This window comes from Pipistrellus hanaki (genome assembly GCF_964339955.1).
Source record: "Pipistrellus hanaki genome assembly, chromosome: 18".
Taxonomy (NCBI): Eukaryota; Metazoa; Chordata; class Mammalia; order Chiroptera; family Vespertilionidae; genus Pipistrellus; species Pipistrellus hanaki.
In genome coordinates, this window is record NC_140520.1 from 14,072,183 (window position 1) to 14,095,740 (window position 23,558).

A 23,558-nucleotide genomic window follows, 5' to 3' on the forward strand; every position below is an offset into this window, starting at 1 on the left:
TGGTCCCCAGGGACAGGGATGGGTGGTGGTGAGGAGGGTCCGCAGTGGGTCCTTGCCAGGCTGGGCAGCAGAAAGGTCCTAAAAGGAGGACTGGGGACCTCAGAGACACCCCTGGGCCTGGAGAGCCTGAGACCCAGCCCCTCAATAAGCCACAGGACGCCATGGAGCTGCCTCTTCCTGGCTGCTGCTTCCTAGGCCTCATCAGCCTTCCCAGACACTGTCCTTGTGGGGGCCCTGTGGGGCTTAGAGGTTGGGGTGAGAGTCTTCTCCTGGTAGGTATCCACCTTCCCCTCTCTGGCCTCACTTCCTCTGCAGAATGGGAGCTGGGCTAGACCAGGTGGCTTTACTGTGCCAGCCAGCGTTCTGCATGCAATGTCAGCAGATGCCAGCCAGCCCCCCGCCCCCCAACCGAGGCACATCTTGACCTTAGGCTAGGAGCCCTGGTCTAGAAGAGCTAAAAGGTTTAAATGTTTAAATGGGAGAGTAGACACTTTTTTTTTTTTTTTTTTAAATAGGGAGAGGGATAGAGATATAAACATTGGTGAGAGAGAAACATTGATCGGCTGCCTTCTGCATTCCCCCTAACGGGGATCAAGCCCAACCTGGGCATGTGCCATGACTGGGTGACCTCTTGGTTCATGGGTCGATGCTCAACCATTGAGCAACACTAGCTGGATTATAGACACATTCTTGAATGTCTGTGGAGTATCTCAGGGAAGACACAGGAACCAGTGGTTGCCTTTTGGGACAGGTGAGTGGCTGGAGACAGGGATGGGAAGGAGACATGTTCCCTTTTGTGCTGTTAGAATTGAACCATGTGTATTATCATAAGCTTTTTTATTTAGAAAAATTCCAGGATTCAGACTATTTTTCCATGGAAGCATTGTTCCATTAGATGAAAGGGGACTTTTTTTTTATTTTTTAAAGAGTTTTTATTGATTTTTTTTTTTTTTTTTTTTTTGAGAGAGAGAAAGAAAGGGAGAGAAACATTGATGTGAAACATGGGGTGGCTGCCTCCTAAAGATACCCTACCAGGGATCAAGCCCAAACCTGGGCATGTGCCCTGACCAGGAATCAAACCAGTGACCTTTCAGTGCATGGGATGATGCCCAACTGAACCACACTGGCCAGCCAGGGCGAGAGGAAGGATTTTTCAGAGGGTGGTGGAGAGCTTTAAGTGTGTGGCAGTCTGAGCAGGAGCTGAGCGGGAGAGGACTGTCTACTGGAGAAGCTGTGGACACAGATGTGCTTTGGGGGAAATGGGACCGAGAGCACAGGCCCAGCCTCTTGATGTGGTTCCCCTGCCCCTGACGCTTCCCTCTCAAGATCTTATTGAAAAGTCCTGCCTGCTCTCTCACCTGCATTCCTCCTGATAGACACACTCATTCCCTCTATCACGACTGAGGGAGGAAGCAGGAGTGGGTGGGCCGTGGCACAGGGGTGCTCTCTCTTTGTGGTCAGGTCAAACCCAGGAGGACATATCTGAGGGACTCTCCATGAAGCAGACAGAGGCCCGCCCACCGGTGACCTCCCACACAGGCACTCCGAGGAAGCAGCCCACCTCCCCTATTCTCCTGGTTCTCGGGATGACGTTGAGGGGCCTCCTTGGCTGGGAGCTTTAGGCCATTGCTCCGAGTTGGGACTGACCAGATCCTCCCTCAGTGGAGACCGGCCCTTTTCTCCCCAGGACCCCTGGGTGGCTGCTCCCCCACCCCTGCCCCACCATGGAGTTCTGGCTTTCTCCTGTTGCAATGGTGGCTTCTGGCTTTGGTCTCCTAGAGGGAGGGAGCCCAGGATTGCCCTCCTCTCATTCAGTCCCTCCCCTCCAAACCCTGTCCAGGGACATCTACTGCCACTAGGACTGCTGTTCAGTGGTCAAAAGTCTTTATTAGGCAGGAATCTCAGTTCAGACGGCACAGGAGGAACCAGGATGGGATGGAACAGGAGCAAGGGTGCAGCCAAGTCTTATCCCAGGGGCTCCCGGGCGGTGGGCTGTGCCTCCCACTTCCATCCCCCGCGAGGGCTTCTTGGAGGAGGCAGTCAACTTAGCAGAATTTAGCCTCATCGTTCCGTCAATCCAGGAAGGCTTCTTCGAGGAAACCCAGGCCACCGGGTGAAGCAGGTTCTTCTCTTTGGTCTGAAAAGAAAAAAATGTCGAGTGAAAAAGTGTTTGGATGGAGACCTTAGGAGGAGGCAGAGGGCAAACCTCCATGGAGTGTCCAGTGGCCCTGAAAGGGCTTCTCCTCCTCCAGGGAAGGGAAGGGGGTGGGAGGGTCCCTGGACAAAGGGGCCACCAGGACAGCAGCTGACTCTCGGCACCTCTTTTAGGTGCTCCACCCGGGGCTGTGGGCACAGGGGTGCCAGGGTGGAGACTCAGATGCCAAGCAGGTGAGAGACTCGGTGGAGGCCTGGGGGACTTGCTTCAGGAGGCAGGACGCATGCTTCCCTTGGCCCGGGACCAACCTGGGAGGAGTCGGGGGACTCCCACAGCTCCTGTGGCGTCTGCTCCAGCCCTGTCTTCCGCCAGCAAGCAGTGTGTGAGCATCCCTCACACTCCAGCCCTGCACCTGAGAAGCAGGCCTCACCCCTCCCCTGAGAACTTGTGAAGTCCATCCCAGCCTCCCCCCACTCCGTGTGCCTCCCTGCTGCCCTGTCCTCAGCCCCTCCCTGTGTGTGGAGCACACTCTCCTGGCAGTGAGCACAGGAAGGGAGGGAGCGAGCCTGGCTCTGGGATCCACAAGCCCCGTTGGAAGCCCAGCCCAACCTGCGGTTCCTATGACTCTGGGCAGCATGTCTCTCTCGGGGCTTTGCTTCCCACCTTTGTAAAGTGGGGACGATATCGCCCGGTTTTCAGGACTTCTGGGAGATGGACCCAGAGGATAGCTAAGAAAGGGCTTACCCAGGCAAGCAGGCGCCTGGTCAAGGCCGGTTCCTTCCTTCCTGGGCTGTAGGGAGCTGTGCCAGGAAAGGACCCCATGGGGGCTGCAGGAAACAGGAGTCCGATGCCGGGCTGTGGGGAAGTCACTCCTCTCCTGCGCCGTCTGGGCTTGGAAGCCAGCAGCTCTGGAGGCCCCACAGTTCACTTCTCCAAGGGCTTCAAGACCTGAGGAGAGAATGTCAGAAAGGAGGGACTCTGAGCCACGCGGACACTGCCCGTCAGATCCGATCCCCTCACCTTCCTCCGCCCAGACTCCGACTTTCCAAACTTACTTCCCTCCTCCCTCCTCACCTTCTCCTTCCCTCCCCAGGCCCCGCCCCAGGCCCCTAACCTTGACCTTGACCATACTCTGAAGGGGTGGGGATGGGAGGTCTGCCACTGGGTGAGGCGGACCTCCCATCCCCAGAGGTAAGGACTTGGTCTTCCTCAAACCTGGGCTCTCTGTGGCCTGTGCCCCTGACTCCTCCGGGCGTGTCTGCCCCTGCCTGCCTCTCCCTCCACAGCTCCCTTCCCCATTCCTTGTTCCAGATTCTCAGGCTGCTGGAGCCCTCCCAGCACTGATCGGCTGGACTGGGGCAACAGCAAAAGAGACTGGTGCCTGTCAGGGCCTGGGGAAGGGTGGTGGATGAAGGTCTATGAAGGACCCCCCCTCCCCACCCCAGTGGAGGAAGAGGAGGAGTCCAGATGGAGCAGCTTCCACCTATTCCACCGCCCAGCCCCGGACTGAGCCAGCATCTCCTAGCAACAGCTCAGAGCGGAGGTCTGGAAAGAGGTGGGAGCGGGGAAGTGGGGTGGGGAACAATGACATCATAAATTACCCCAGCCCCTCCCTGCAGCCCACTCTTCCTCATTGAGAATGGCCTTTTCTCCCCACCTGCTCCTCATCCCGGACTCCCTCCCAGCGCGGGCCTGCTCAGTGCCAGTGCAGACGCCCTTCAGGCCAAGGGACCAATCTCTCCTTTCTGCTGGAGTCCAGGGGGAGGGCAAACGCTCACCATCCCAGGATCTCTCCCGGGCCCTGTTGGAACCTCCCAAAGGCGAGACGAAGTGTGCCTTCCAAGGCCCCCCATTCCCACCCCGAACCCCGGGAGAAGATCACTCTCCCAGGGTCTCTGGCTCTTCCTTCTTTGGGTGAAGATGGAGGCAAGGAAGGGAAAGTCCCAAGGATTTGGTGACATTGACTCTCTGCAGAGGCCCAAACAAGTGACTGAAGCTGGGTGGCAGTTTCTTCCTTACCTTTCAAATCAGTCATGTCAAGCCCAGGGTCACAGAACTGGTGTGTCAACAGTACAGATCCTGGTTAGACATTGGGAAGGACTTCCCAAGATAGAAATAAGCAAGATCATAGAACTTCCTGGTTGGAAAGAGGAAAAGTCTGTCACAGAAACAGGAAATTGGGTGGGGACCTCTTCAATCGTACCTCATCGTTGCTTTCCCAGCCATATTCAATAATACAAATCACATATTAACACAGATTCCCATTGGATAAATATCAGGAGGGAGGGCTACATCCCCGAAGACCTATCTCCCCTCCTCAGGGACCTATGGGAAACTCCAGAGATGAGGTAGTGCCCTGAGTGTACCATGGCAGCCAATTGCCATGGCAACAGCAGGAGTCTGGTTGGTTGCAGGGCAGCGTGGGGAAGCCAGCTGGTGCCAGATGGATGAACCCAGCAGAAGGCAGCCCCAGCCGGGTGAAGCTCATGTCCCCTGTGCCCAGGGCTCTCCCTCCATATGCCAGCCTCCGCCTGCCCCTTCCCTCCAGAGCCAAAGGCCCCACTGCTATCTGACGATGCCAAAACCAGTCCTCCCCGCTCTTGGCTGGTACAACAAGGGATGACTGCTTAGAGACAAAAGCCACTCCCGCGTGAAGTCTCCCTGGACCATGGCTGAGGGATCTGGACTGAGCTCACTCCTGACGATGCTGAGGAACCACAAGATCAGGGACTTGAGAGGGTCCTGAGCGGCAAGGCTTGGAGACACCATGGTGCACAGGCTCAGTGGAGGCCAGTCTGGCCGGCTCCCTATGGTCAGCTGAGATACGGGCTGCAGGGAGGGAGCGGAGCAGGTCAGGGCAGTGGGGGATCTGAGCTTCACTGCCCCGTCCCCTCCCGGGCCTGCTGGACAGCCTTTACCTGAGGCCAGGGGAGTTCTCCCTGTGGATGGAAGAAGCTGTGGTCAAGGAGTCTGCCACCCGGTCGTCACTCAGAGGATAGCGTGTCGGCCTGCGGTCTGAAGGGTCCCGGGTTTTATCCCGGTCAGGGGCATGTGCCTTGGTTGCAGGCACATCCCTGGTAGGAAGTGTGTGTGTGTATATGGGGCTGATCAATATTTCTCTCTCATCGATGTTTCTAACTCTCTATCCCTCTCTCTTCCTCTCTGTAAAAAATCAATAAAATATATTTTTTTTAAATAAAGAGAAAAAAAAAAAGAAAAAAGCCAGAGTAAGTGTGCAGCTTTTAAAAAATAAAAAACAAAAAAACAAAAACAAAAACAAATGCACTTCCCAATCCAGGCTCACCCACTTGGGCACCCCAGCCAGTCCAGTGCCCTTGGCCACGAGCTGCACCCAGTGAGCCGTGCCCTCATTTCCAAACCCTGGAAACCTTCCCTGATGGTCCTCACCTCCCTGCCATGGCCCCTCCGTATTTACAATCATCACTATACACTTGCACACAGCCTCACAAAACCCATTCACTCCTACCCATCTGACCCGCAGCCTCATAAAACTCACTCACTCCGACCCGCAGCACGGTGGAGCTAAGCTAGGGGCATTAGGTGGCTTGTCTAAGGTACCTGCTCGTAAGGGAGGAAAGCCAGAATGTGTATCCCAACCAGCCTGTCTGATTTGAGTCAAAAAGCAAAACCTACTTGCCCTGGCTGGTGTGGCTCAGTTGATTAGAGCACTGTCCCATGCATCAAAGGGTTGCAGGTTCAATTCCCGGTCAGGGCACCTGCCCAAGCTTCAGGTTTGATCTCCGGTTGGGGCACCTGTAGGATAGTTCAGATCAGCAATCAGTGATACAGGCCGGCAAGGGGAAAAGCCTCTTTGGGAGGACAAGATTGGGAGTGGAACTGAGGTGTCTGGGGAGTCCTTGTGTGTGTGTGTGTGTGTGTGTGTGTGTGTGTGTGTTTAATTCTCACCTGAGAATATGCTGAGAGAGAGAGAGAGAGAGACATAGATTGGTTGCTTCTTGATCAAACCTGAAACCTTTCGGTAAATGGGATGATGCTCCAACCAACCGAGCCACAGGCTCCTTTGTAGCTGTGATCAGTCTTTGCCTTTCTACCCTCCCCGGAGAGGGAGCCCTGTACAGGAGGGGGGGCGGGGGGAATGAAACAGTCCCTATGTTGTGAGGATGAGAGACTCAGAGTGGATCAGCCTCAGAAGCATGTGTGGGCCGGGGAGTCTGCGGAGGCCTGGCAGGAAAGGGGCCGGGGGGGGGGGGGGGGGCGGCCTGTGGGCTCTGACTGAAGCAGAACAGGAGCCTGTCTGGGAATGAGTCCACTGTGCCTGTGAGACCATGGCCAGGTCTCAGCTTCCTTTCCTTCCTGGACTCCACTAAAGCTTGAAGCCCACCCCTCAGGCCTTCCCTTCTCCAACCCATTCCACTGCACCCCCAAAGGGCCCCTGGGAGCTAAGCCCCCTCACCTGACAGGGCCACTCACAGAGAGGTCTTTGTGCAGAGGCCGGGCCTGGGGGCGGGGCCGAGGCCAGCATTCCCCGCTTACATTCCACCTCCGTGCCCAGCAACAGGCAGATCATCAGCTCAGCTGTCTCTCCGCCTCTCACCCCCTTTCTCTGGAAGAATCCCCTCAGAGCCCTGGCCCAGCCCTGGATGCCCCGTCCCCTCTCTGTCACTCCCTCTTCCAGACGTTTCCAGGACTGAAGCCTACTTCTCTGTTCTTCTCTCCAGTCCCCAGCAGCCCGTCCCCTGTCCTGATCTTAGGGCACTCACTGTGCTGGGGGCCAATCTTGGCTTCTCCACCTCTCTCCAGAGAGCTCCCCCACGTGTGCGTGTGTGCGTGTGTGCGTGTGTGCGTGTGTGCACGTGTGTGTGTGTGTGTGTGTGTGTGTGTGTGTTGGGGGGGGAGTTCTAGTGCGGAAGCAGAGACTTTTACTAGCTCCCAGGATTTCCATATGTTCCTTCACTTGGTCTGAACTAGCTGAGAGCCAGTCAAGGCCTGGTCGGGGTTTGGGCTCAGTGAGCAGCTAGATGGGGTGTCCGTGACCCTCCCAGGAGGGGTCATATGCTGCTTCCCAGCCACACCTTGCATCCAGCATCGCTGAGTGTGTCAGCTCATTTCCCAGAACCCCCAGCAAGCCCAGCCCTCCTGGTGGAGCACGTAGGCTCTTCGTCACCAAACTTGTGCCTCCATCTCCATCTCCAGCCCAGGTTCCCTTCGCTGGACACTCTAGTCCCTAACACACCGGGCTCTTCCCTCACTCTGCTTTCAAGGACGCTCTCTATTCTCCACCCCCCACTTCCTCAGACTCCTTAGACTGGCACCTCCCTTGCCCTCCACCCCCTTTATCTTTTATCACTCATCCTTTGCCCCCTCCAGGAATGAAGGCTGAAGTGATAAAAGTGACTGACAGTGAGAAGAGAGGAGAAAACCTCACAGTGGAAGCTGGGGAGCCCTTTTGAATGGAGAATGGTTGGCCAGGAGGACCGAGGCATGGAGCCCAGAAAAGACGATCAGGGGCATAAGAGAAGAACCGAAGGCCAGAGGAGAAGACCGTCTGGATATCAGTAAGAAATGTGCCATGGGGTTCCCCAGGCCTGAGCACAGGCTGCTGGGCCCGAGGAGGCGGTTTCACCAGAGCCATGACGATGGAGCCAGGCTGCTGGGCCGTGGAGGGAAGGCTTGGAGCTTCACTGCAAGGACTCGGCGGCCTTCACGGCCCCAGAGAGACCCTCAAACAGGCAATGACGCTGCCTGTCCAACAGGAGGAAGCGCTCCTCCGGCCGCTGACACCTAGTTCTGATTCCTCCCATACTTCGTACATGGCCCACGGTCCTCCCAGGGGATGTCTGGAACTGGACCCCATGGAGAGGCCTCTCCCCCACCCTGTTCCTTCTCATGTGAGGCTCCCATCTCTTCTGGCACCCCCACGCCTCATCTCTCCCTCCCTCCTTCTCTCCCATCCTCTCTTCCCAATTCCACTCACAGGAAGACTCACATTCCTGATCCAGCAGGAAGTCCTTCGTATAATCTCGCCTCCCTCATGTCCACCCTCCAGGGCTGGCTCCCGGCCCGCACCTGTCAGGAGGCCGGTTCCCAGGCGCCAGTCACCTAAGATGGCGGCCTCCCTCTGCTTCCGTTCCCACAGCCTCGCCTCCCGCCCCTGCCTCTTTCTTTCTGAAGCCTGAGCCCAACAAGGTGGGGGGCCAGGCTGGGGAGCCAAGACCGGAGGAAGCAAGACAAAAAGGGACAGAAAAGCCGGCCCCTTGGCATCTCCCGGTGTTTGAGTCCAGCTTGGGAGGGAGGACAGAAGGGAAGAAAGAAAGTAGTGTGAGTTTTTATTTCTGTCTTCTTCCTGCCACTGCCCCCCACTCCACACACACTTTGATGAAAACAAAATCTCTCCCCTTTTCTCTCCTCCACCCTCCTCCCCCTTTTTCCTGGCTCCTACCACAAGCCTCCTGGAATGCAAATGAGTTGTATTATGCAAATCTATGCAAATCAGGCTTAACGAGCGGAAGGAGGGGGCAGAATGCCTAATGAGTAATGGCGGATAGGTGCAGATGGAAGATGGCAGAAGTGACCCCCCTCCTCTTTGTTCCCACAGCCTGGAGGCTTGCTGGGGCGGTGGGGTGTTCCTTCCTCTCTTCTGGCTGAGAATAGGCCGAGGCCCCATGGCTTCAGCTGGGAAGGCCTGGGACGGCCTTGGCCGAAGGTAAGGGCTAGGAGAGCTTGCGGGGAGAGAGGGCTCAGTACAAAGGATTCCTGCTCACTCGCACGGCTTTGCCCAGAGACTCCTGATTCACCAGCTTCCCACCCTTCAGCTCCGGGTGCCGAAAAGAGGGTGACGCCTATGCACATCATGGCGGTGCATCTGAAAGAGGATTCCCAAGGGAAGATTCCCGACCAGACCCAGGTTCTTCCTGGGAGTGGGGGGTAAAAGCTGTCTCTCTTTGTGCTTTAGAAGGTGAGGGTTGGAGAGGTTGCCATAGCAACATAGCATGAAACACCCACCTCCCCAACATCCAGCCCCAGAGGACCTAGGAGTTGGGGGGGGGGGGATAATAGATTGACACCCCCTGGTGCCCCCACCACCTGGCACTGCCAGCCGGAGATGGCGCCATCAAATCCTAGAGAGAATGGCCTCTTTGTTTCTCGGCTCACGATGTTGGGGGAGCAGGCTGGAGCACACAGAAGGGCCTTTCCCAGGCCCTGTTCCAGTTTGCATGACTCTTGCCGGCCTCTGGAGAATCCCGTGGCCATCCTCTGGTCTTTGTGCCCTGGCAGATGGCTGCCACTGTGTCTTTTCTCTCATGGGCTTGCCAGCTACTGCTAGGTATGCCTTCCCCTGTGCTTCCCCCTCCAAGCCTCTCAGACAGAGATGGCAGCCAGTGGCACCCCTTCCTGGCTTGTGTGGACATCTCAGATGCCCAGATGTGCATCCTGTCCTTTTTTGTAAGGGGCAACCTGTGAGCGCTCTCTGCCAGCTTTAGGACAGTTCCATCCAACTAGAGCAGGGAGACCCCAAAGAGGCACCAGACACCATGGGTGGGCCAGGAGTTGGCATTTCCACTCACCAGCAGAGTTGGTCACACCTCTTCCCTTCTCTGGGGATCTGTAAAACGGGGGACATAGGGCTGGTGACATCTAAAGCTCAGCTTAACTCTACCTGATCAGCTCACTCTATGTCTTACAGGAATTTAGGTCAAATCCTCCCTGACATCTAATTCTCATCTTTCTTACTGCTCTCACAGTCCCTGTCGTTCAGACTCCCCAACGCAGACAAACTCTATTTCCTGGAGATGGAATGCCAACTACCCTCAGCCTTTTCTCCTCCCTGAAACTCCGGAGCTGCCTGAAAACACATCCCACACATGAAAAAAGCCAGAGTCTCATATCTGCTCATGCAGACAGAAGGACTCCCTCCTAACCCTCTCAACAGGGGTCAGCCACAGCCATCTCACTCACCGGCCCGGGAGCTGTCCGTGGTGCTGGAGGCGGCTCCGATGGACGAGTGGGTGGTGGATGACAGACGGTGGGGAGGGTGATGGGGCATCCATCCACTCCAGGCGAGAAGTTAAAAGGAGGGAAAAAGAAAAAGCAGAAACACCCGGAGACAGTAAGGAAAGGAGTAAATGTGTTCTTGGGAAAAGTTTCTCTTATCTGAAGATCTCCAGCTTGCCAATACTACTTTGGGGAAGGAAGAGCATAAAAGTCAGGGAAACTCTGAACCTCCCACCCCTCCATCCACAATGACTACCGTGTCCTGGATTCTCTCCATCCTCACCTGGACCCTATCTAGAAATTCACAAGGACATGTAACCATAGTACCTGTCCTTGGGGAAGAGCTCAGGTAGAAATAATTGACAGGGTACAGACCTCTAAACTCCATCTTAAATTCTAAGGCTCCTACAAGAAATTTAGTAATAAAGATGAGGAAGATACACAATCCGCCCAATTGTATAATAGGATAGGTATCAGGAGCTTGAGAGGAAAGGTAGAGAAGATCAGAAATAGAGAGAGAGTGTGTGTGTAGGGTTTGCCTACTAGTATATCAGTGGTTCTTAACCCTAGTTGCACATTAGAAACACCGAGGGAGTTTTTATACAATATACTGGGGCCTCAGCCTCATTTCCAGATACTCTTGATTTCACTGGTCTGGAGCTGAGCCCAAATATCAGTATTTTTTAAAAAGCTCCCCAGGTGATTTTAGTATGTAACCAAGTTGAGAATCACTGTCATGGGAGAAAGCAGAATTAAAAGTGCAGGGGTTAAGCCTCTCAGGTAGAGGAAGAGGCAAAGCTATGGAAGAAGAAGGAATTCATAGGGAAGAAGACAGGCACGTGACCCCCCTCCTAGCTCTCCCATTGGCCTGGTGACTGACTCAGGTGGCGGGCTTGTCTTTTCTGTGCTGTGAAAGCCCACACCACTCCAAGGCAATGAGATGAACTGTCTCACCACCCAGTCCTGAGCAGAGACAGGAATGGGTGCAAGGAACATAAGGGCATGCTGCTCCCCTTCATCCAGAAGGTCCCCAGGGAGGCAGTTGTAGAAGGTAAACAGCAACAATGGTCTCTTTCAGTGTCCAGATTCCAACCCTTCAGCCCAATTAGCAGACACAGCAAACAGCAATTCAGCTGCCTTCAGCTGCTGTCATAACAAATTCAGAGCAGCCTTAATGGGGGATTAGGGCAGGAGAAGGAGGGGTACCACTCTGAGTCCTGGGAGAGCCTGGGTGGCAAAGAAGGTTCCCCTTCTCTCTTACCTCTCTCGTGTGTCAACAAGCACCCACTCGCCTTTACCTTCCATAACCCTACTCCTCATTCTCCTCAAAGCTCCAAGAATATGTTTATAGTTTTGTTTCCTCTTTCCCTCCAAAGACTTTAAATCTCTAACCTAAAATCTCTTCTCTCCTAGGGAAGTTGGCATACCGGCTTCTGGGTGAGAGAGTCCCACAGCTCCAGATCTGAGATCTCAACAGCACAGGGAAGAAGGTGGAAAGGTCCACCTGTCCCCAGAACATGGTAATGGGAAGGAGGTAAAGAAATAAGCATGGCCCTAACCGGTGTGGCTCAGTGGATGGAGCGTCAGCCTGCGGACTGAAAGGTCCTAGGTTTGATTCAGGTCAAGGGCATGTACCTTGGTTGCGGGCACATCCCCAGTAGGGGGTGTGCAGGAGGCAGCTGGTCGATGATTCTCTCTCATCGATGTTTCTAACTCTATGTCCCTCTCCCTTCCTCTCTGTAAAAAATTAATTATATATATATATATATATATATATATATACACACACACACACACACACACACACACACACACACACACACACATATATATATATATATATATATATATATATATATATATATATATATATTTTTTAAAGAAGCATCAGTATTCCAACTCCCAAACCTTGGAAAATGCAGACTTTAAGAATGACTTACAGATGGAGAATGCAGAGGGGGGCTGGTGCTTCTCTGGTGGGTTACCAATTTGGGGAATTCAGCTGGGAGTCTCTACTTGGTTAGTCAATTATACCTACCACCTAACGGTCCTTCAATTTAATAAACTGTGTTTTTAGTAATTCTAGAAGCTTAATGGGAAAATTTGGAATTGTCACTCACACATACTTTATCTATCTACATAAGTCAGTTTACCAATCATAAGTACTCTTACAGACAAGTGGTAAGATCCAGTAAGGAGAAAAACACCATGGCCACTCTGCCGTGTGGACTCCGGCCTCTTCCCTGAACAGGCTTCCCAAGGACGGCTGCGGATCCCCTGCCCAGGCTTTAGACATTGCCTACCCAGATCCTAGGAGTCTTTCCTTGACTCCCAAAGCTATAAAAGCAAATAAACTCCCTCCAGTTTAAATGCTTTGAGCTCCTCAGTCAAGAATATGCCAAAGAGCCGTCCTCTTTGCACTCTGAGACCAATCATAGGCTTTCAAAGAGTCGTTTCAAACTGTAGCCTTTAACCCTTCTGCCATGTAAGAATTACTCTCTACCCATAGGTATCATAACATACTATAAGATCTTCCACAAAGAATTCTCCATTTGCTCCATGCATCAACCCAAGTATATACATTCTCATCCCCATTATACAAACATCCATCTGAGGCTCAGAGATCTGTGTAAATTATGGCTCCTGAAGACAGACTTTGCATGAGTCACATTTGCTATTTCTATTTCTGTCCCTCCTCAGGCTTGCTGATTGTGGAAGGATATTTCAACAAGGCCCTTTCAACGTCTAAATTGGGGTGGGGGGTGGGGGGACACGACGGACGGAATTATCCTAGGATGAGGATATGAGTGATCATGCAAAACTTGAGTCAGATGCTTAGGAAGAAACTGCCTTTGAACTTTTGAACTCCTGGACTCAGAATTCAATAGGATGGTTTGGGGATAAAGAGCTGAGGACAGAAATGAATAACGAAACCAGCTTAGATTTTGATTTCCAGTAGGAATAAATGGATGGATGTTGCAAGATTTGAAGAATATAACTAAATATTCTTGGACACAGACAGAAGCATTATGATACAAAGGAAAAAAATTTCATAACTGGTAACTGGTGAGGCCCTTCCCAGCCCCTTTCAACCCAGCTTTCGTGCACCCCATTCTATCAGTTCCCGTCCTGGGTTTACCTGGAGGAGGTACTGTTTTGAATTAAGTTTGGGGAAGGACTCAGTTGTCACTGTGATGTCTGCATTTGGTAAATCCACTCTCCCCGATCTTAGAGTGTCTGTTCCTCTAGTGGTTTTGCACCTGTGCATAGCCAGGCATTCTTATCTCACAGTGGAGCTTCCTGCCCACCATGGATCACGCACACCCAAACTCACACGAGGCCACACACCAGTCAGCATCTCTCCCTCATAGGCAGACACACGCACATAGCTCATAAGCAGTCACCCATCATTCTGACAACCCCAACCCTGCAGGCACACCTAAGGCAAACAAAAACCCTCACCCTGACCTCTACTCCCCCTTTCTACTGCAACACCTGTTTTGTAGCCCACCAGTTCCCTTGGGCTTCCTATTCTCCTTTAGAGATTCTGTGATCAAATGTGCTAATAACAAACATCACCTAAACCCACTGTGCTTAATAATACAGGTTCTAAGTCTCATGTGGATGTGCCTCATTAGATCCCAAGTCCATGTTTTCAAACCAGACTACATGAGAAGTTAAAAAAAAAAAAAGGGGGGGGGGTATCTTTCTTGGCATCTTATCATAGGCCAACTCCCTTCAGCCCATGGTCACCACCAGGCTTGCATCTGCATGGACCTTCCCTCTTCCCTCGTTGGCTCAGCCCCCTGCCCCACCCTCTCCAGACCCTCTCACAGGCAAGTGTAGGGCAGCGGAGAAAGCATTGGGTTTAAGACCAATGAGTGACATAGCCCCTCACTGGATGGAGCCTGTGGCTTCTCATCTGTAAAATGGTAGTAAGAACAGCCACCGTATAGGGTTGAAGGATCAAAGCCAGGGGCACAGGCAGAGCACTGTTACCTGAAAGTGCGGAGCGGTATTAAGGATTATCAGTTCCTCCTCCAACCTGCTCCCTTTCTCCCTAATCCTATCTCCCACTGCATCCCTCAAAACACAACACCCCTCCCCCCCAATTCCAAACAGCTGAAAAAGCAAGAAGCCATTAATCTCCCCTCCCTCCAATCCTCTGGAGGAAGAAAACATGTACTCCAGGCTCTCTGAAGCACCATAGTTTTAGTTTGGAATTCCCAATATTTCTCCCACATAATATATAATTAATAATTTTCTGCCTTCAAAGTCTGTTCCTGGGAGGAAAATGTACATTTACACGGGAAGCTGGAGTTGCACAAAGTCATCTTGTCCAGCTCTCCTGTCCTCCGTTTCCTCCTCACTGCCCTGCCCCGCGTGCTGGAATGCCAGGAGGGTGGGGTGGCGCCCGGAGAGGGAATGAATGCAGAGGGGGCTCCTTCTGGCTGTGGCCACGTTTGCTTTTATTTTACCAAATGGCTCTGGACCATGCTCCTCTCCACTGCGCCTGAGCACCCTTTTGCCTAAAATATTTAGGTCAGGCCAGATCAATGGACTCTTTCAGGAATGACCCTGATTAATCTCTAATTCCTTGCAGCATAACTACTAAGCTACAAATTCCTTTGTGTTTGAGCTCTTTAAGGCCATTTGCTGTTGGAGATGAGAGAGAGAGAGAGAGAGAGAGAGAGAGAGAGAGAGAGAGAGAGAGAGAGAGAGAGAGGATGAGAAGGTAGGGTGTCCTGAAAGACCCCACCTCAGCCCTTTGGTCAGTAAGGACAGGGCTGGCGTGAGAAGCTTTTCAGGACCTCAGACTCAGGTCCTGGGTGTGAGGAGGAAGGACATGGAAACAAGGGGGCTGAGCGCACTCACTCCCGGCAACCCAGGCTGCTCCCGGCCACTCTGTCCTCCTTTCCAGCAGCCCCACCACCCGGCACCTCCAGCCCCACCTCCACTCTGCCACCCTCAGCTCCCAGCCAAGCTGGACAGACCTGTACGGCTTCAGGGAGCCATAAAAGCTCCCCCGCTGCCCCAGCTGTGGGCAGCCGCCGGGAACTGTCCCAGCACCCCGCGGGCAGCTCGGCCGGAGCCCCGGGTGCAGCCCGGTTCCAGCGGACCCTCCCCTGGAGCAGCTCCCCCGGCAGCGGACAGTCCACAAACTGCCAGGAGAGGCTCCAGCCCCAAAGAGAGAGAGCCCCACGCCCCTCCTGCGCCCGATCTCAGCGCGGGGAGTCCCAGGCCCCGGCCCCAGGGAGGCGGGCTGCGGCTCCCACCTGCGCGGAGGTGCCGGGCCCGGGCCGGTGGTCTCGAGGCTCGCGGGCCGCAGGGTCCTCGGGTCGCCTCCTCCGGCCGTGGGTCCCCGCGGCTGCAGACCCCGCTCAGGCCTCCCCCGCTCCCGCCCCTCGGCGTAGTGTATGGGGTTATTTTTACTTTCGGTTATCTAGCTTTATGAAGACTCCACACCACTCATACAGCTAGATAACCAAAGATAACAACCAACCCCGCCTCCTGGCCGCCGCCGCCGCCGCCGCCGCCGCGCCTCCGGCCGCCCGCCCCGGAGGGACCCGGTGCAGGTGGGGGGCGGACAGGGACACGGAGTCCGAGCCCGAAAGACCCAGAGTCACGGGGACACAGACGCCACGGAGACCGAAAAGGGCGTGGAAAGGGCACGACGGCCGTGGCCCCGAAGTCCGGGGATCGCCTCCCGCCCCCCCCCCCCCCCCAGCTTCCGACGCCGCGTTTCCCGCTCCGCATTCGGGCCTGAGTGGGAGTCCGAGCCCGGGGAGGGGACCGCGGCTTTCGCAGCACCCGGGACACCGGGACACCGGGAAGACCGAGGCGCCGGCGAGGCCTCCGGACCTCACGGCCGTCACTGCCCTCCTCTGGGAGACCCGGGGCGCACCCGGGGCCCGAGCCTGGCCTTCGGGGAGCCCGACCTTGCGCGGGGGGCGCCGTGGGAGCGCGACCACCCCCCCCCCCAGCTGGCTGAGGCGGCGGGAGAGGGCTGAGTCCAGCGGCCGCGAAACCCGAGGGTAAAACCCCGGAGGCGCCCCAGGAGGAAACAGGGAAATCCCGGCGACCCAGAAAGCGGGAAGCCGATGGGGTGGGGTGGGGTGGGAGGCGACCCAGGGGTTCCCAAGCCAGTCCCTCCCGGAGAGGAGAGGGCAGAGAGGAGAGGACAGAGACCCCGCCCGGGAAGGGGCCGCGGTGGGTGCGGGGAGGAGAGGGGAGGGCGGGCGGGGCAGGGGTGCCGAGCCCCAGAAAGCGGCTTGGCATCTCGAGCTCCAAAACCCACCCAGGGCGGCGAGAATGGCCGGGGGTCCTGGGTGAGAGGTGCTCTGGGGGGTGGCGGGGGTTTCGGTCAGGAACGAGCATCGTCCAGAGGTCCCGGGGGCCCCCGAGAAAGGCGTGGGGCTCGGCCGGCCCCTGGCGGCGGGCGCTCTGGATCCCGAGGCGCTCGCCCCTCTCGGCCCCGAGCCGGCCAGGCCACTTACATCGAGCCCGAGGTGCCCATCCGTGCTCTCGGGCGCTGTCCTCTCGGGCCCTTCCCGCCCACAGAGCGCCTCGGCCCTGGGTCCTGGGTCCCCGGGCTCAGCAGGCGCCGGGGCGGAGTCCCCCACCCGAACCCCAGCCTCGGCGGAGCGGAGGGAGCCGGGAAGAGCGCGTCTCACCTCCCCAGCGACCACCTCAGCCTCCGCCTCGGCTCTGGCCCCAGCGCGCTCCGGCTCCGGACTTTTCATTCATCCTTTCACGCTCCCTCCCCAGGCTGCCCTCTGATTGGCTCCGCCGAGCATGACGTCACCGCCTGGTTGCCCCTCTGGCTCCGCCCCACCCCTTCCCAGTTGGAGCCGGAGAGCGCAATTGGGGCGCCCCACCCCAAGAGAACAGGGTGGGGGCGGGGCGGGACTCCTATGTCTGCGTGCTGATTCCCAACCTCCTGCCGCCTCTCTCGTCTCCAACACCCGCCTGCCTGCCGTCTCCAATCCACTGCCTTCTGCAGCTCGCTCTTTTTGCAGGTCTTACATTTTCCATTTTGGTCCGAGGTACACCGCACCAGGACCAGGACTCAAAGGTGGAAAAGACAACCAGATGATTGGAGACTATCCCTGCCTGCCTCCTCCCATTGGGACATTCTTTGTGCTTCTCGGGTTCCGGTTCCTCCCAGACTGTCACCCTAATCTTTCAGGATGGGCAGAAACTTTTCTTGTTGGTTTCCAACCCCAAACAGTGAGGGGCTCTGGAAGCTGGGGACTCCTGTTGGGAGCCGTGGAGTCTGATAGGAGCTCGGCTTTCTTTTCCGTCCGGCAGAAAGGAGAATAGCTCCTGGACCTGTTCACAGCACCAAAGTCCCAGGTGGGAGAGGCTGGGGGATCCCGGCTGGCATTAGCGTGGGCAATCCCTGCAGATTTTGACTTAGTCATGGAGGGCTTCCTTTACTGCCTCTACCGCGTGCGCCTGCATCCCTCTGGCCTGGCCCCCACCCCTGTTCCACCTCCGGGTGTCTGGAGAGCTGGAGTGACCGAGAGAAGGATCCCTCTCCAGCAAGGTTTCAGGTTCCCGACCCGGCTCCCCATCTGGCTGAGAGAATCAGAGCCCGGTGACGCCAGCACGCAGGCAGGCGGTGTTTGGATTCTTTCTGCTGGAGAGCCAGCCGAGCCTCTGTGCCCACCAGGGAACAGTTTGAATCCCTGGTCCTAAGATAGCTTACAACTCCCTGACTGTAGTTGGCCCTTCTCTAATAATAATAATAATAATAATAATAATAATAATAATAATGGCTGCTCCTATCACCAGGGATATTTGAACACTACACCAACCAGGGTGCACCCCAGAGGACCCCTGGTCTGGCCTCCAGGCCTGGCCGGATTGCTTTGCCCATCCCAGGGCCCACCTCTGAGCAGTCTGGGACAAAGCCATAAAGCCGAGCCTGAAGGCTATCTGCCTTGGCTAGATGCAAGCCAGTGGCCGAGGGTTTCATTTGCTGCCTCCCTCACAGGCTGGAGAATGTCTGGGTAACTGCCGTGGGATTGGGAGGTAGAGGACACTGAAAACAGGACAAAGCCCAGGGACTGAGTGCTTCCCTCCCAGACGCATCTGCCCGATCCCCCAGTCTAGGACATTCTCAGGTCTGTGTGTGGCACAGCTCTTCCCCTGCCAGTCTCCACGGCGCCCCAGGGCCCTTACTCAAGGCAAAGGCTTCTCAGAAGCGTCCACAGGGTGGGTCTTTCACCCTCCCAGCACTGGGAGCACACCGGCCCACGGCAGGGAGGGAAGGAAAGAGCCAAAGTGTCTACTCCCTACTTTGTTTCCTCCTGCCCCTCCCAGGTGCCCCTCCAGCTCAGAATGGAACACTGTGGGAGGGAGCACCGGGGTCCCTGAAGGTGTATCTATCCCTCTAGGATGCTGCTCAATGTATTCTCTAAGTGCATCCCCCATCCCGGGCCCCAGAGGAACTATAAGCCCCCTCTGCCATTCCCCTTTGTGCCTACAAACCTCACACATGTCCCATACATCACCTCACAACCCTTCATAGGGTACCCACTAATCTCTAGACATTCTGGCAATTCTAAATGGAGTCTACCCTTCTCCAGACACACCACCAACTCCCCTACAAAGACTTCCCTATGTGCCCTCCCACAAGATCCCTTAAAAGCTCCTTAAGGGAATCTTTTTTTCCCTTGCTCCTCCCCTGACCCAGGGCCTGGAAGGCTGGGGCCAGCTTGTGGGAAGGAGCTGGCTGTCCTGCTAGCTAACATTGTCCCCTTTCTTCTCTGTCGCCAACTTCCAGCCGATTCTCCTGCCCTTTGTGGCATCCCATCTTATTTCCACGGCCCCACAGCCTGGCCTGGGCCATCCAGACAGTGTAGCCAGAGGCAGTGGGATAGTGGGAACTTCCTTTCTCTGTCAGCTATATGTTTGTGGGAGAGGGGGACGACAGGTTTCCTTGCCCAGTGGAGACCCACCCCCACTCCCATTGGTGAAATTCAGACTAAACTGGACTTCCTCAAAGCCAAGGTCAAGAGAAAAATGGGTACATACAGAAATTTCCCCAATAAAGAGCTAGATTCCCCCTGCTCCTTACTGTGGCATTAGACTTCTACAGAGGTCCCTCAGCCTAAACAGAAGTCAGATTTAAGGCGGCCCCCACAAAAGAAAACAGAAATGAGTCTAAGTTGTCCTGGTGCTCTCTGCACTGTACCCCCCTCACTATCCAGATTCCCGATGAAGTCACTGGTTTTGTCTGGGTGGATGGAAAACCAGTTGCCCACCACTCCTGCTCAGGGATGATGGTAAGCAGGGCATCTGTCTTTGTTCCCATGGAGATGGAGTGATAAGACATGGAAGAACTGAAAACTGCCCACCGTCATGCTCCTGGGATGGGTTTGTATGGTAAACCGTGTTGCTCCGGTTTCAAAAAAGAAACTTCAGGTAGCAAATGAGACAGCCCTTCAAGGGCAGAGGCGATTTCATAGCTACTCAAATCAAGGGTATCTAACACATGCCTAAGTATAGTAGATGCTTGATAATTAAAGAATTAATAGTCCTGGACAGGTAGCTCAGTTGGTTAGAGTGTCAACCTGATGTCCCAAGGCTGAGTTCGGTCGACCCCTGGTCGGGGTACATACATCTCCACAGATACTTCCAGCAGTACCACCTCCCGATGCGTACACGCTGGCACACACCCCACTCACAGTGCTTTAAGCTCCTTAGTACCTATTCACCACAAGCCACGCTCCTCTCCTCTCTCTCCTCTGTCAGCCATGAACAGGTATCTCTGCTCCCTTCTTCCCCATGGGCAACTGGCCTTCATCTCCTCCCTCAGGAGCCTGTGAGAGAAGGCCAGAGAATTCCCTGGATCCCCAACGCTTCTCTCTCTCTCTCTCTCTCTCTCTCTCTCTCTCTCTCTCTCTTCCCCCCCCCCCCCATCACAGGGTGGCCTTTCACTCCTAAGCCGCCTTGTTCCATTCCCATTGGCAGTGACTATAAGGTCTTACTACAATCAGAGTAGAACAAAACCAGGGGCTGAAAGCTAGAAGAGACAGGGGTGGGATAGAGAGGGCGTAGAGAACAAGAGAAAACAGATGACACAGAGCCAGCTTTCCTTTTCTTCCACACCCACACCACCCTCACCAACAAACAAATAAGAAAGTAAATACCCCAAACCTACGATGACACCAGAAACAGGCTTCTCGGACGCCCAGCACCTGTCAGGGGAGAGAATGCAAAGGTTAAAGTCCTTTGAGTGACACCAATCTTCCCCCCTAGCATCCCTGGTTTCCCCGTCTTTCTCTCACCAACTCTCCCCCCGCCCCCCCCCCCGCCAGTCTTATATTTTTAGAGCCTAGACAGTCTAAGTTCCTCTCTTAAATTGCCAGAGTTCGAGGCTGCACAGGGAGATAGCCAAGCAAGAAAAGCCTCGACATGCGGGGAGGGCAAGGCGGCTGGCCAGGGCCTCTCCAGCTCCAGCTCCACCTTGCCTGGAGGATTCCACCATCGCCTCCCTCCACCTCCATCTAAACCTTCGGTCCAGGGCTTTGAGCCTGTGGGGGTGCTGTGGCCCTTCTGACTTAAATCTTCTGTCCAGTGGGCACTACTTCTTCAGAGATTTCTGCTGTCCGTGGCCAGCAGAAATCATGCTCAGGACAGAAGGAAGGATCTGGGGCCAGGGGTGTGTTTTTGTCTGTTTAGATCTAATTGCATTGTCCATTGTAAAGTGCTATGTAGCTAAGATATTGTCAATCGTGTTGTGTCTCTAGCTTTCTCCCCCATCTCTGTCATTACCTATGCACTTATCATCTCTCCATGCATATCGCTAAGGATCCATAAAGACATATTCTATGTCTATCCATTTTCTTTCTCTCTTTTCTCCTCTTTTTCAATTACACAAAACGGGTGAATACAAAGCAGGGTTTTGTGTGTATGTGTGTGTGTGTGTGTGTGTGTGTGTGTGTTTAATGTTGGGTGACCCAGATCCTAAAATTCTAAGAGGAGAAAGATATATATATATATATATATATATATATATATATATATATATAGAGAGAGAGAGAGAGAGAGAGAGAGAGAGAGAGAATCCTTTTACCTCAAACTCAATTCCACACTACTTTTTGGTAAAGTTAAGGTAACCTGACTACATGTAGAGGAAATCAGAGAAAAGGAGGGCTGGGGAGCAGGGATAAGCCTCAAATCCAAGCTTTGAATGTCCCCTCCCCATTCCTCACACCCACAAATACCCTCTTGACCCCCAGCCTCAGCTCTGCCAGCCCATCCATTTCATACCAAAGAGAGGAGCAACCCCGTCCCCAACTGGCAGACTTGCTAGAAAACAGGCACAAGCATACTTGCCTCCAGCTCCTTCCTCCACCCAAATAAGGAAGTCATAGGTTCCTGAAGCGATAGCTCCTCTCCTTCCTATCTCTGCCCCCCCCCCCCCCCACACACACACACAATGCCCTGGGGAAGGTGGTGCCCAGGAGCAGGGAACATGTGTGTGTATGTTTGGTGTCTGGCAGCCTCAGCCTAGCCCAGAAATCTGGCTCTGGGTTACCAAAGGTAGTCTGTCCGTGTCTCCCCGCCCCCCCAACTGCCCCACAATGGTCCCAGCCCATCTCCCAGAAAGCACCCTGTGGCTGGGGTCTGGGAGCGAGAAGAGTGCCTTCTTTCTCTATCCTCTGGCTTTTCTTGAAAAAAGAAAATTAAAAACCAAACGCTGTCAGCCGGGTCTGATGAGGGCTAGAGAGGGTTCTCCCCTTGGAGCTGAAGCACCTGCCTGGCCTGTGAGCTTCCCTCAGCTCCTCTCCCCGCTGCCAGCTCATGGGGAAAGTAGAGGAGGAGGGAGGAGGGGGTGAAACGAAACTAATTCCTATACAATGGTTTTGGATTTTTTTTTTTCTTTTTCTAATTCTGGTCTCCACTCTTTTTGGAAATGTGGCTCCTCTCTTCCCATCCCCCAGACCCCCAGCCTTGGTCCTGCCCTAACACCTGAGGCTGGGGCAGAGGAATGAGCCAGAGCGAGCGAAGGCCAGAAGTCCAAACACTGAAGCACTTTCTCTTTCCTCCGTCTCCTCCATCTGCCTGCCTGCCTCTCCTCCGGGGTGAGCATTAAGATGTTGGCGGGTTTTGTGGAGAGAAGGGCAGAGGGCGGGGCAGGTTAATAGGATCAGTAGCACCGTGACCCTAAAGCCCCCGAATCCTATTGACAAACGTAGTGAGCTGTCTCCCAGTGGGCCAGGGCGAGGTGAAGGAGGGGGGCCGAGAGGAACTCTGGACTGGCTGGGCAGGGCCGCTGGCTGCCTTGGCAGATGCCCCCAAAGCAGGAGGGGAAACCCCATTCTGCCAACTACTTCGACACACACCTGCCTCGTCTCTTTTGCTCACTCCCTACACCTTTCTCAGCCTTTCCTTCCTGTCATTATTGTACCCACCTCCATTAGTCGGAGGGCAAATGGGAAGGGTAGGGGGGCCTAAGTTATTTTAGGAGATTCTGCCCCACTCCACCCCCAGCCCAGGTGTCTGAGGGGATTAAGAACCCCCCCCCCCAACGGTCACTTACCAGGTCCTGGGAGGGCGGACTGCTCGGTCACCCCCGCTGCTGGACAGCGTCTCCCCGGGCTCCTAGCCTCCAGCCGAGGGGAGGATGCAGCTCTGATGACGTCGCATCTGTCTCTCCATTCAGGAATTTCCGTTTGCCTCTTTCTTTCTCTTGTTGATCTCCCTGGAAAGGCAGGAAAAAAACCCTGTCTGGAGACACCACTGCCACCAAAATAACACTCCGATGATGAGCCCCCTCCTTCTCCCTTCTCCCTTCTCCCTCCTGCGTGGGAAGGGTCTTTGTCATCTCCACCGTGTCCACCTCCTCCCTCTGCCTTTCTAACCTGCGGCAGGATGAGGGGCTGAGGGAAGCCATTGTTCCTCCAGGCCACCCTCGTCCCAGAGGACGCGAGAGAAAGGGTGCAACAGGAACGCCCGGTCCCCGTCTCAGTCCAGTTCTCATCCGCCGGGAACTTGAGAGCATGTTACACGCCGAGTGTGTCTCACCGGGGAGTGGAGTGGATAATGCCACAGAGCGATGGAGGGCAAAACGTGCCATTTGGAGGTTCAGAGTGTTCCAGTCCCTCCTTCCCAAACCTCCCCCCACTCCCTGCCCCTGTCAGCTCGACTAATCACAGATCCAGTTCTTAGCTGCGAAGGAGAAAGTGACAATGGAAGAGGAAGGCTGGGAGCTGGAGTGGGGGGACAAGGTAGGGGGCCATGAAGGCCACCGCTTGAGAGTCTAGACAAGAGGAGGGGAGGGACCACAGATTCAAAGTAGGAGATAAATTATCTTGTTCTTAGATGAGGGAGAGCAATTTGGGGTTGGTTTCCAGGGCCAGACTGATAGCTGGTGGAAGCTGGGGCCCAGAACGGTTACAATGGTCTGGTCTTT

General features: G+C 54.9%; 1 protein-coding gene across 1 annotated transcript; it reads right to left on the bottom strand.

Moving 5' to 3' along the window:
* Positions 1 to 1,898: 1,898 nt before the first annotated feature.
* Positions 1,899 to 23,101, bottom strand: LOC311613253 (uncharacterized protein). The gene is made up of 6 exons (XM_084866940.1): positions 23,008 to 23,101; positions 22,686 to 22,847; positions 20,301 to 20,337; positions 10,094 to 10,188; positions 2,900 to 3,103; positions 1,899 to 2,137 (listed from the first exon to the last, which is right to left on the bottom strand). Exons 4-6 carry the CDS (start codon positions 10,179 to 10,181, stop codon positions 2,073 to 2,075), a joined length of 357 nt encoding a protein of 118 aa, XP_084723066.1. The 5' UTR covers positions 10,182 to 10,188; positions 20,301 to 20,337; positions 22,686 to 22,847; positions 23,008 to 23,101; the 3' UTR covers positions 1,899 to 2,072.
* Between the last annotated feature and the right edge of the window lie 457 nt (positions 23,102 to 23,558).

Bases quoted from the DNA above. Each gene is read 5' to 3' on its own strand.
- LOC311613253 (XM_084866940.1), bottom strand. From the start codon at position 10,181: ATGCCCCATCACCCTCCCCACCGTCTGTCATCCACCACCCACTCGTCC. The intron at 3,104-10,093 runs GTGAGTGAGATG...TTCTCTCCTCAG, and splicing joins CACGGACAGCTCCCGGGCCG to GTCTTGAAGCCCTTGGAGAA. The intron at 2,138-2,899 runs GTAAGCCCTTTC...TTTTCTTTTCAG, and splicing joins CCAGGCGCCTGCTTGCCTGG to ACCAAAGAGAAGAACCTGCT.